The 12,999-nt window shown below is 41.3% G+C and overlaps 1 protein-coding gene across 1 annotated transcript; it reads left to right on the top strand.

Annotated features, from left to right (window-relative positions):
- The first annotated feature begins 585 nt into the window (after positions 1 to 585).
- LOC109220840 lies at positions 586 to 1,773 on the top strand. The gene has a single exon (XM_019385305.1). The coding sequence runs from the start codon at positions 586 to 588 to the stop codon at positions 1,771 to 1,773; it is 1,188 nt and encodes a 395-aa protein (XP_019240850.1).
- The last annotated feature ends 11,226 nt before the right edge of the window (positions 1,774 to 12,999 follow it).

The following is a 12,999-nucleotide window of genomic DNA, read 5'->3' as shown; positions in this document are numbered from 1 at the left end:
CTGGCCCAATTCTTGGTAGCCATTTTCTTTATTCTTTTAATTGCTTTCTTGTATTTTTATTGACTTGCTTTTATTCTATTTTTTGTATTTTTGTATTTTTTTATTTTTCTGATTTTATAAAATGCTAAACAAAACAAAGACCTAACTATTTAACTCCTAAAATTATTTAAAACTTTATTTAAAGATAAGTGCAACACTTAACAATTAAAAGTGCAAAGAAACTATTTCTCGCAATTTTCTTTAAATTTTATTCTAAACTAATTAATACCTAATTAATACTAAAATTGTGAAATTAAATCCTAAATGCAAAAATGCATATTTTTGTGTTTTCATATGAATTAAAATGCACGAATAAAAATGCAACAATTATCAAAAATGCCACCAAATTCACGGAAAATTACAAAATACTAAAGAAATTGTTTTGTCTGAAATTTATGGGAGTAATTCATATAGGGCAAAAATCACGTGCTCACAATAATCAGTGATGAATGCTCTTATATGGAATATCAGGTCAGTAAAGACACAGCAGGCTTTTGAAGACTGGTCAAAATGCATAGACAAAATCACTATGAATTCATTGGTCTAATGGAACCCAAGCAGCAAGCAAAAAAACTGGAGAGATATAGGAGACAAATTGGTTTTGGTCAGGCCATTTCGAATGTGTCAAATAAGATTTGGGCTTTTATAGATGAAGTCTTTGATGTGACTATAATGTATAATATGGTCCAACAGCTGACTCTTAAATTGTTTCATACAGAATCTCACGTTGAATTTGTGTTAACACTGGTATATGCTAAGTGTGACTCAATTGAGAGAATTGAATTATGGGATTCTATGTATGCTATGGCAACTGATATGACCATCCTATGGTTAGTAGGAGGAGACTTTAATGTCATTTGGGATGAAGAGGAAAAGTTTGGGGGACTTCCTGTTTCACTCAATGAGATAGATGATTTTAGACATTGTGTAAACACATGCAGTTTATATGATTTGGGATTTAAAGGAAGCATTTTTACCTGGTGGAAAGGAAGAGCTGAAGATGAATGCATATTTAAGAGATTGGACAGATGTTTGGCAAATGCAGAATTCCAAGAAACTTTCCCTGGGATAGAGGTAACTCATTTGTCCAAGACAGGTTCAGATCATAGCCCAATGCAATTGAAGTGTGATACTGATACTCCTCCAATAAAGAAACCCTTTAGATTTCTGAATTTTTGGGTGGAGCATGAATCCTTTAAAGAGACATTAAAAAAGAATTGGAGTGCAGATTTTCATGCCAATCCCTTTACATTATTTAATCACAAGTTAAAGAAGGTAAAGAAGGCTTTGTCAGGCTGGAGCAGAGCCACCTTGGGTGATATTTTTCAAAGGATAGCCAGTCTTGAGGAAGTTGTAGTGGTGCATGAAACAGAATTTAAAGCAAATCCCACAGTTCTGAATAGAGAGAGACTTCGAAGAGTGCAGGCAGAATTGATCAAGGTACTAGCATTAGAGGAAAAATACTGGAGGCAGAAATCTGGAATGCATTGGTTCAAGGATGGTGACAGAAACACAAAGCTCTTTCATGCTCAAGTTAGAGGTAGAAGAAAGTGGTTACAGTTAAATAGAATTCAAAACAGTGAGGGAAACTGGATTGAACAAGATGAAGAGATTGCAGTGGAAGCTGTAAAATTTTATGAAGGCCAGTTCAAGGAAACTTCACCTCCCACCTCATTTGATATTATAAACCATGTGCCAACCTTGCTTGATGAGGAGCAGAATTCCTTGCTATAGCACAACCTACTAAGGAAGAGGTTAAGAGGGCAGTATATGGTCTAGATGGAGATAGTGCTGGGGGACCTGATGGTTTACAGNTATTCCATTTTCGACTCCCAATTTGAAGATCACATGGTTTGAATTTCAGAGATGTGTACCTGAGATTGGGGAAACAAAGAAACAAAAAGGGATCAGCAATGTTAGCAGCAGAGATCAACAACAGCAACAACTCAGTCCAGATTTAACACTTGAAGCCACGAAATCAATTCCAAATCCAATATAATAGTAAACACAACACAGCTTGACTCCAAAAAAACTTTCCATACACTAATATCAATCCATCACGAACACTCAATGAACCAAAGATTGCTTCAGCAGGCTGGAAATTTTGAAATTCAAGAAGAAAACCAATGGAACAGTATTTTTCCCTCAAAATTCTAGCTGTCTGTATTTGCTATATTTTCAGCTCTCCCGTCTCTGCCTTGAAAGGCAAGTTTAAGATGCCTTTATAGGCAAGGGACTAGGCCAGACCTTATGTTTTCAATTTTGCACCCTGCCCCCCCTTTAATTCTCATTTTAGCTTAGGTGTCCCTCAATTACTGACTTGCTACCCAAGTTATGCTACCAAAAATCAGAAATTGCCATTCAAACCTCCAACCTAGAAGCTTCTAGGGACTTCTCAGATCAGTACCAAAAGATTCCCTAATTCAAATTTACCTAAAATACCCTTTAACGGCCCTATTTTTACCTTGAAACTCATGGACCAAGCTGACCCAGTAATTGAAACAGTCCAAACATGGGTCAACAATGATCCAACTCAAAAGAATTCAGCCTAATTCATACAGACCTGGGCTAATTCTTCTCCTTGGGCCCAGGTCTAGTTCCACGACGAGGCAGAAACAAACAAAAAAAAAACCTATCCAACTATGAATTGGGAATCAATTACTACCCAAATTTATAATTAAAAGAAACAAGAAACTTAGGCTAATCTAATACATCAAATAAACTAATTACTGATTAAAGAGAGATGCAAGAATGAACACATAATTATTGAGAAATAAAACATGCAAATAATCTGAACAAAATGATTTCGAATTCGAGACGAGCTTTTTCTGGAAATTGCACGACCTAAAATGAAATTAAGATGAACACATGCTTCAAACAAGAAGAAAAGAAGAAGAAGACAGATGCGGATAGCAAAACAAAAGAAAAATGGAAATAAAAATCAATAGTACCTCCCCCAATCCTCCTTGCAACAGAGCTTTGATGTATCTTTGAATTTGTGGCCGGAATAAGTCTCAATCGCGTGTTCTCAAATGAGAGCACACAACCGAGATCGATTCCAACCACAAAACTCCTAAAACCTTGCCGATTGGACTATTTGGAATTTTTAGGTCGTCCTTTCAAAATCCAGATTCGAATAATTCTATTAAGATTCGAGGGTAACGGGTCATAGATTAGGGAAGAGGAGGTGAGGGGGGTTCCATGGTATTGTTTTGGTATGGTTTAGGGTAGATTGGGGTCAGCGCCGCCGGACATGGCGGAGGCGGCGCTAGGGTTTCTAAAATTCGAGACATTCCGGTAAGATTTGAGAAAACACGGTTGAAGATTTGGGATTGGGTGGAGGAGGGGATGCTATGGTGAAGATTTGGTGGCGATTGAACGTCGGCCGCCGCCGTAGGCGATTTCCGGCGGCGGAGGCTGGTGGCCTGAGAATCTCTGATGTTTGGGGGTGAGACGGGAGACGAGGGGGGTAGGGGGGGTGCGTTTGGACACTTAAATATTAAGTGACCCAGGCTTCCAAACCGTCCGATCTTGTAACCTCGACGGTCCAGATTTAATAGGCCAAAACGACGTCGTTTTGGGATATAACGGGATTGGACCGGTTTGTTGGGTTGGGTTTGGGCTAATTCTGGAAGGGTTTGGGTTTAAAAAATTGGGCTGGGTGATCTGGCCCAATTCTTGGTAGCCATTTTCTTTATTCTTTTAATTGCTTTCTTGTATTTTTATTGACTTGCTTTTATTCTATTTTTTGTATTTTTGTATTTATTTATTTTTCTGATTTTATAAAATGCTAAACAAAACAAAGACCTAACTATTTAACTCCTAAAATTATTTAAAATTTTATTTAAAGATAAGTGCAACACTTAACAATTAAAAGTGCAAAGAAACTATTTTTCGCAATTTTCTTTAAATTTTGTTCTAAACTAATTAATACTAAAATTGTGAAATTAAATCCTAAATGCAAAAATGCATATTTTTGTGTTTTCATATGAATTAAAATGCACGAATAAAAATGCAACAATTATCAAAAATGCCACCAAATTCACGAAAAATTACAAAATACTAAAGAAATTATTTTGTCTGAAATTTATGGGAGTAATTCATATAGGGCAAAAATCACGTGCTCACAGTACCTCGATCAGAAATGATGGACACGGGTACACCGTGAAGACGGACGATCTCGTAGATATAGATCTTAGCCAACCGCTCTGAAGAATAGGTAACTGCTACTGGAATGAAATGTGCCAACTTGGTCAGCCTGTCAATAATGACCCATACCCCGTCGAACTTATTTTGAGTCCGTGGGAGCCCAACAACAAAAATCTATGATAATACGCTCCCACTTCCACTTAGGAATCTCCAGCCTTTGAAGCAAACCACCAGGCCTCAGATGCTCATACTTTACTTGTTGACAATTCAGACACCGAGCTATATATGCAACTATATCCTTCTTTATTCTCCTCCACCAATAATGCTGTCGCAAGTCTTGATACATATTGGTGGCACCCAGATGAATGGAATACAGGGAACTATGGGCCTCCTCGGGAATCAAATCACATAACCCATCCACATTGCGCACACAAATACGACCCTGCATCCGTAACACCCCATCATCCCTGATAGTAACATGCTTGGCACCACCATGCCACACCATGTCCTTAAGGACAAGAAAATGGCGATCGTCATACTGACGCTCTCTGATGCGCTCGTATAATGAAGACCGAAAGATCGTGCAAGCTAGAACACGAAAGGGGTCCGAAAAATCTAACCTCATGAACTGATTGGCCAAATCCTGAACATCTGAAGCTAGCATCCTCTCCCCAACAGGAATATACACAAGGCTACCTATACTCGCTGCCTTTCTATTGAAGGCATTGGCCACCATATTGACCTTCCTGGGATGATACAAAATGGTGTTATCATAGTCTTTCAACAGCTCCAACCACCTCCTCTGCCGCAAGTTGAGATCCTTTTGCTTGAACAAATACTATAGACTCCGATGATTCATAAACACCTCACACGACACGCCCACAGAGGTAATGCCTCCAAATATTCAGTGCATGAACATTTGGCTGTCAACTCTAAATCGTGAACAGGGTAGTTCTTTTCATGAACCTTCAACTACCGTGACACGTGTGCAATCACCCTGCCATCCTACATCAATACTGCACTGAGCCTAACACGGGATGCATTGCAATAGACTGTGTAATATCCTGAACCTCTGGGCAACACCAATACTGGCGCCGTAGTCAAAGCAGTCTTGAGCTTCTGAAAGGTCAACTCACACTCATCGGACCACCTGAACGGAGCACCCTTCTGGGTCAATCTAGTTAATGGGGATGATATGGACGAAAACCCCTCCACGAACCTTCAATAATAACCTGCGAAACCAGAAAACTTCGAATCTCTGTAGCTGAAGTGGGTCTAGGCCAGTTCTGAACTGCCTCAATCTTCTTAAGATCCACTTTTATGCCCTCAGCCAATAAAATATGACCCAAAAAGGAGATCGAGTCTAACCAAAACTCACACTTTGAAAACTTGGCATATAACCGACTATCTCTCGGAGTTTGAAGTACAATCCGAAGATGCTGCTCATGCTCCTCTCGACTGCGGGAGTAGATCAAGATATCATCAATAAATACAATCATAAAGAATCCAAACAGGGCTTGAATACCCGGTTCATCAAATCCATAAATGTTGTCGGGGCATTTGTCAACCCAAATGAGATCACTAGGAACTCATAATGCCCATACCGAGTCCGAAAAGTTGTCCTAGGGACATCCGATGCCCTAATCTTCAAGTGATGGTAGCAAGACCTCAAATCGATCTTCAAAAATACTTTGGCACCCTAAAGCTGATCAAATAAGTCATCAATCCTCGGCAACAAATACTTGTTCTTGATAGTGAATTTGTTTAACTGCCAATAGTCTATACACATTCTCATTGAACCATCTTTCTTCTTCACAAACAACACGGGCACACCCCTGGGCGAGACACTAGGTTTAATGAATCCCTTATCAAGCAAATCTTACAACTGCTCCTTCGGTTCCTTTAACTTCGACGGGGCCATATGGTATGGTGAAACAGAAATAGGCTGAGTGCCCGGAGCCAAATCAATACAAAAGTCAATATCTCTATCGGGTGGCATCCCTGTGGATTTGCAGGAAACACCTCTGGAATCTCACGCACAACTGGTACCGAATCCATGAGAGGAACCTCCGCACTTCAATCGCGAATATAGGCCAAATAAGCTAGACATCCCTTTTCGACCATACGTCAATCCTTGACATAAGAAATAACCCTTCTGGTAGAACGGCCAAGAGTCTCTCTCCACTCTAATCGAGGCAACCCCGACATAGCTAAGGTCACCATCTTGGCGTGACAATCCAATATAGCATGATAAGGTGATAGCCAATCCATGCCCAAAATATCATCAAAGTCTACCATATCAAGAAGTAGGAGATCTACACTAGTCTGAAGACTCCAAATAGCAATCACACACGAGTGATAGACACGATCTACAATTATAGAATCTCCTACAGGCGTGGACACATACACATGAGCACTTAATGAATCACGAGGCACAACCAGATATGAAGCAAAATAGGACGACAAGTAGGAATAAGTAGAGCCCCGATCACATAGAACTGAAGCATCTCGATGGCAAACTGGAACAATACATGTGATAAATGCGTTAGTTGACTCAGACTTAGGTCTAGCTGGGAATGTATATAATCGAGGCTGGGCCCCACCGCCCTGACCTCCGTCTCTCGGATGGCCTCTAACTGGCTGGCCTCCACCACTAATGGCCTGACCTCTACCTCTAGCTGCCTGACCCCTGCCTCTAGCTGGCTGAGCGGGCGGTGAAGCAACCGGTGTCGCAACCATGGCACGAGAACTCTGCTATGTCATGCTGCTCAACAATCTCGGACAGAACCTCTTGATGTGACCAATACCCCCACACTCAAAGCGGCCATCCTGATGTTGTGGCTGCTGAAGCTGAAGCTGAAACTGTCCCAAACAAGCAGGATAACCATAGTGGTAGCTCTGTATCGGAGGTGCACTAATAGGAGCTGATAGTGCACTGTAGGCTGGCTGTCCAAAATGAGGTACATAAGGACCACGACTACCCAAAGCACTGTGGGATAGCTGAAGCGCTGACTGAAGTGGCCAAGGAGGATGGCCTCTACCAAAATTTACCCTGCCTCCTAATGAGGCACCACTGCAACCACCGAAATTCCGAGGACTCTTATCAAACATCAGCCCCCTCTCGTAACCACGAACCATCTCGGTATGTCTAGGAATATCTACGGCCCTCTGAAAAGAAATATCATCTCCAGTCTCCTTAGCTATCTGTATCCTGATAGTGAAAGTAAGCCCATCAATGAATCTCCTCACTCTCTCCCTCTCAGTAGGGAGCAAGATAATAGCATGGCGAGTTAGGTCCACAAATCAAGTCTCATATTGGGTAATAGTCATACCACCCCACTAAAGACGCTCAAACTACCTGCGGTAATCCTCAGAGTGACAGGAATGAACTTCTCTAGAAATAGCTGTGAAAGTTGATCCCAAGTAAGTGCAAGCGAAACAGCTGGCCTATGTTATACCCCATATTTTCGTACGTGAAAGTACGCCATAAATAAATTGATGAAAGCTTGGAAATGAGATGTTATATCCCGTATTTTTGTATGTTAAAGTTGCGTCGTAAGTTAATCGACGTAAGTTTAGGAATGACATTATTTTGGGATTATAAGTATTATGCTATTTCAAACAAGTGATAAGTAAATTCGTGAAGGTGAGAGGGTAAGTGAATCGAAAAAAATGAATTTTGTCGAAGTTTGACAATTTGGGATAAAATACGGTCCAAGCTATAATACCCTGTATTTATGGAATATTGTCATACATAGTACCACATAACCATGATAGTAAGGTATATAAAGTGTGTTAAAAGTGAGTAGTAGTTTAAGTAATTTGAGATAATTCTTAATTATGTGGATAATTAGGAAATTATTAATTTTAGCGGAAGATTAACTATTTAATTAAGGCTTTTGGATAAGCATTAATGTGGCAGCAAAGGCAAGTGGGTAACAATGACTCTTTATTCATGTGCTATGTGGCATATTTAGAAGAAAATTGTGGCTTAGTCATCTAAAATGTGGGTCCCACACCCAAAAGATTAAAGAGACCTCTTTAATCCATTTTGAGTCTCTACGATTAAAAGAAGGCTTCAGCAAAGAAAAGATATACAAGAGTACGATCAAAATTAAAGGAGAGATATATCTATCTTCATAGCAACGTAAATAGCTCTAGCAAGAGATTCATATGATACTACGTAATGTTATAGCAACGATATTTTGCGATTCTAAGGGAGTACGGTACAATCTTTCTCAAGAATATCATACGGATTTTTCCCTACTTCGATCCTCCGTTATGTGATTTGTTGCAATTGCCGTATGTTAGAAGGACTGTTAAGAGAATTGACTCAGGTATGTTAAGGCTATATTCTTTCTTTTGGCATGATCCATACGATACAAATGAAACGAGCAAATGCACAACTTCCATAAATGACTCTATTTATAGAAATACTAGAGGTTCCTATATTCTTGATTCCCCATATGTCTTATTATTCTATCATCTGTTCATGGGTCTCAGAAAATACATAAGTTGATAAATTTTATTTCATGATATTAATCAAAGTCATAATAGTCTTATGACATTTCGAAAGATTTTATTAACGTACTTCTCATGCATTGCATTCATTTACATGTACATTTACCCATGACAAGATGGCGTTATATAAATGTATATATGTATGTATATATATGTATATGAGATATGGGAAAAGGTTACGTCGTTATATACGCACCACCACCTGATCAGCTGGTATACGTTGATGATTTGCCCACAGTGGCCGAGATGATATGATGGGATGCCCTTAGAGGCTTGATGATGTTATGAACGCATATACCCATGCATGGTATTACATTTATATGCATATTCATGATATTATAATATTAAATGATTCACAAAGCTATTGAGATATACATGTTGAGTCTTTTACTCCATGTTTCTCTCATGTCTATTATTTACTAATTTTCATTCCTTACATACTCGGTACATTATTTGTACTGACGCCCCTTTTGCCCGGGGATGCTGCATTTCATGCCTGCAGGTCTTGATAGACAGGTCGCGAGTCCACCAAGTAAGCTATCAGCTCAGCGGAAGGTGTTGGTGCGCTCAATTTCCTCCAGAGTTGCCTATTTGGTCAGTATGCATTGGACACGTATTGATTGGTATGTCGGGGCCCTGTCCCGTCCTTATGACGGTTATGTACTCTTAGAGGCTTGTAGACATATGTCATGTACGTAAAAGATTGTATGGCCTTGTCGGCCTATGTTTAGTGAATGAGTGATCATTTTGGTCTTATAGACCCGTATGTCTTATGTATAAGTTGGTATTACATGTTTTATTCTAGTCATCCTACGACAGCCTTTTTGTCTCATTCACTTTTGATAGCATGATACGAAAAGATACGTTATGTTGGTATTCGGTTAAGTAAGGTACCGGGTGCCCGTCGCGGCCCATCGGTTTGGGAGTGACAGTCTAGTCAACATATAATCTCTCTACCGTCTCGATAGTCACTAGTCAATAGCTTTATATTCTTATTTAATTTTAGTTATTAATCATGTAAATCTCAATTGTTGATCAGCTTGGATAGCAGTCAAGCTAGAAACTACGAGAATACTGTTTAAATCCAATTCCTATGGATATGATATTATACTATAGTATATTTGATTAGCGAGCAGAACTTAAGTGTGTGTTTTGTGCTCTTCATTGTTCGTATCCAGTGCATGATGGAGACTTGAGTTACAGCTGCACAGCATTCGCAGCACTGGAGTCCCCTTCTACATAACCTTAGCTGTTTATTTTGATTCAGACAGTTATGCTTTTATTCAGACTATTAGTTGCAGTACTCTAGTCGCTCGTGTATTCGTGACACCAGTTCTGGGATTTGTATTTGTATATCGCCGTTTATCAATTTTATCTACTTTATTTTAGTTTATTCAGCTTATGGGTTCTCATTTGATTGGAATTGTTAGAAATGGCTAATAATTATATCTAACATTGTCTTGCCTAGCAAGTGAAATGTTAGGCGACATCACGGTTCCGAGGGTGGGAATTCCGGGTAATGACAAGTTAGTATCAGAGCACTAGGTTGACTAGGTCTCACGAGTCAAGAGCAAGCTTAGTAGAGTCTGGGGGATCAGTATGGAGACGTCTGTATTTATCTTCCATAGGCTATGGAGTTTAGGAAAAATTTCACTTCTTTCCTTCTCTATCGTGCCATTTTATTCTATCATTGATGATTGAATCATTCTATTCTTGTTCTCTCGCAGATGGCGAGAACACGTACACATCTACAGCCAGAAAGAAGTCAGAGCCCCTTGTGGCAGCTACTACCAGGGACAGAGGCCGAGGTCGAGGTCGAGCCAAAGGCCAAGGAAGAGGCAGAGCTCAGCCTAGAGCTCGAGCAGCAACACCCGCAGTGGAGCCTCAGGTTGATCACGAGGAGGAGGTCCCAGCTCAGACCATACCCGTCGGACCAGTTCAGGTCCCGGAGGGGTTCATAGCAACTCCAGTGCTTCAGGATGCTGTAGTCAGTCCTTATGGAGAGTGTGACCTAGACCGGTGCATTTTTGATGACACCAACCATCTCTCGAGCTAGGGGAGGAGCACAGACTCCCTCTACTCATACCTCGAAGCAGGTGGCTCCCTTATATCAGACTCCAGTAGCCCTGCCAGATGGGGTAGTTTAGTTGGTTGTTGCGTCACAAGGCGATGATAGGACCACTATGTCTTCTGAGGCCTTGTTGAGGTTGGATAATTTTCCCAAGCTCTTTCCTGTTCATTTTAGCGGTGCATCTTCTGAGGACCCACATGATTACCTGGATCGTTGCCACCAGGTGTTGTGGAACATGGGTATTGTTGAGACCAATGGGGGATATCACTGAAGTATGTGGTGCAGCGGTTGAAACTCCGCTGTGATTCCCAGCTCGTAGTCAACCAAGTCATAGGGACTTTCCAAATGAAGGAACAAAGGTTGCAAAGATACCAAACCGAGATCTGCAAGCTACTACCTTAGTTTGACGAATGCCGGCTCGACCATATTCCACGTGCATAGAACACCAAAGCGGATGGTCTTGCCAAACTGGCCGTAGCTACAAAAATCATCACGACTGGGGATAAAAGTGTAGTCCACCTCCTCAAATCATCACTCGACCAAATCGAGGTAAGAACCGTAAGCTTAACTTGGGATTGGTGCAATCATATTATTGCCTATTTACAGGGTGGCACACTTCTAAACAACAAAAAAGAAGCCAAGAAACAAAGAATGCAGAACAATCCTTCAGGAACATGCAAGGACTGGGTGGCCAAGTCAGTGTGGCCTACAAAGATTTGTGCTTGTTTCCTGATGTCCAGCTTCCAGCAGGGTTCAAGTTGCCAAAGTTTGATTTGTATGATGGCCATGGTGATCCGGTGGCCCACCTGAGAGGATTTTGCAGCAAGATGAGGGGAGCTGGAGGAAAAGATGAGCTGTTAATGGCTTACTTTAGTCAAAGCTTAAGTGGAGCAGCGTTAGAATGGTATACACGACAAGATCATGCGCGGTGGTACACATGGGATGACCTGGCTCAAGCATTTGCATGTCACTTTCAGTACAACCTCGAAATTGTCCCGGACCGTCTGTCGTTGACTAAAATCGAGAAGAAGCCCGGAGAAAGCTTTAGAGAATACGGTTTCCGTTGGAGAGAACAGGCAGCAAGAGTTGATCCTCCGATGAAAGAGAATGAGATGGTTGATTATTTCCTTCAGGCTTTGGAACCAACCTACTATCGTCATCTGGTGTCTGCGGTGGGGAAAACTTTCAATGAGGTCGTAAAGATGGGAAGCATGGTGGAAGAGGGTCTCAAGTCTAACAAAATTATGAGCTATTCAGCACTCAAAGCAACTACGCAGGCTATTCAAAGCGGTACCGGAGGAGTGTTGGGAAAGAAAAAGAAAGAGGAAGTAGCAGTAGTGGAATCAAAGGTTTGGTCCAGGAGTCCGTCACCATATTATCACCAACCTCGCCCTCACCACCAAGTTTACCCACACACTCCATATGGCCCACCACAGCATTACTACCCACCTCCTGCTCCCCATTTCTCCGTCCATCATGCCCAGACATACTCTCAACCCCCTACCCATGCACAATGGCGCGCACCTGCTCACCAAAATACTTATCCATCTCAAAACACCTACCCACCCCCAAGAACCAACAAAAATGCCACTGGAACCAGTTACCGACCCAACCCTGCATTTAAAAATGATAGGTTGCAAAAGAAGAAGACTTTTACTCCCTTGGGTGAATCTTATACCAGCTTGTACCACAGATTAAGGCAGTTAGGCATGTTGAGCCCGATTGAACCCAAATTACCAAACCCTCCCCCAAGGAACCTGGACCATTCAGTAAGCTGTGAGTACTGCTCTGGAGCGCCTGGACATGACACGGAGAAATGTTGGCATCTGAAAACTGCCATTCAGGAACTTATTGATACACGGAGAATTGAAGTGCAGGCTCCGGAGACTCCCAATATCACGCAGAATCCGTTACCAATTCATCATGAAGCTCACATGATCGAGTTAGTGCAGAAAGGAGAATGCAAGAAGCCGTCACAGACTGTGATGATGATTAAGGCAAGTGAAACTAAAGCAAATGAGAAATTGGTTGATGAGAAAGCCCTGGTCGCAGTGGGCCAGACAGTCAGAAAACCGGTGGTGATAACAGAACCAGAGCCTGTTAAAGTGACAATCCCAGGAGCAGTCATTAAGCCTGTGTTGGTTGTAAAAGGCGCTCGAACAGAGCCAGTTATCATTAAACCAGTGACCCAGTTACCTGTGGTTAGTGAGAAAGCGGTC

The sequence above is a fragment of the Nicotiana attenuata genome, unplaced genomic scaffold, assembly GCF_001879085.1.
Source record: "Nicotiana attenuata strain UT unplaced genomic scaffold, NIATTr2, whole genome shotgun sequence".
In the NCBI taxonomy this organism is placed as follows: domain Eukaryota; kingdom Viridiplantae; phylum Streptophyta; class Magnoliopsida; order Solanales; family Solanaceae; genus Nicotiana; species Nicotiana attenuata.
This window is presented reverse-complemented; position numbering and strand designations above follow the sequence as displayed.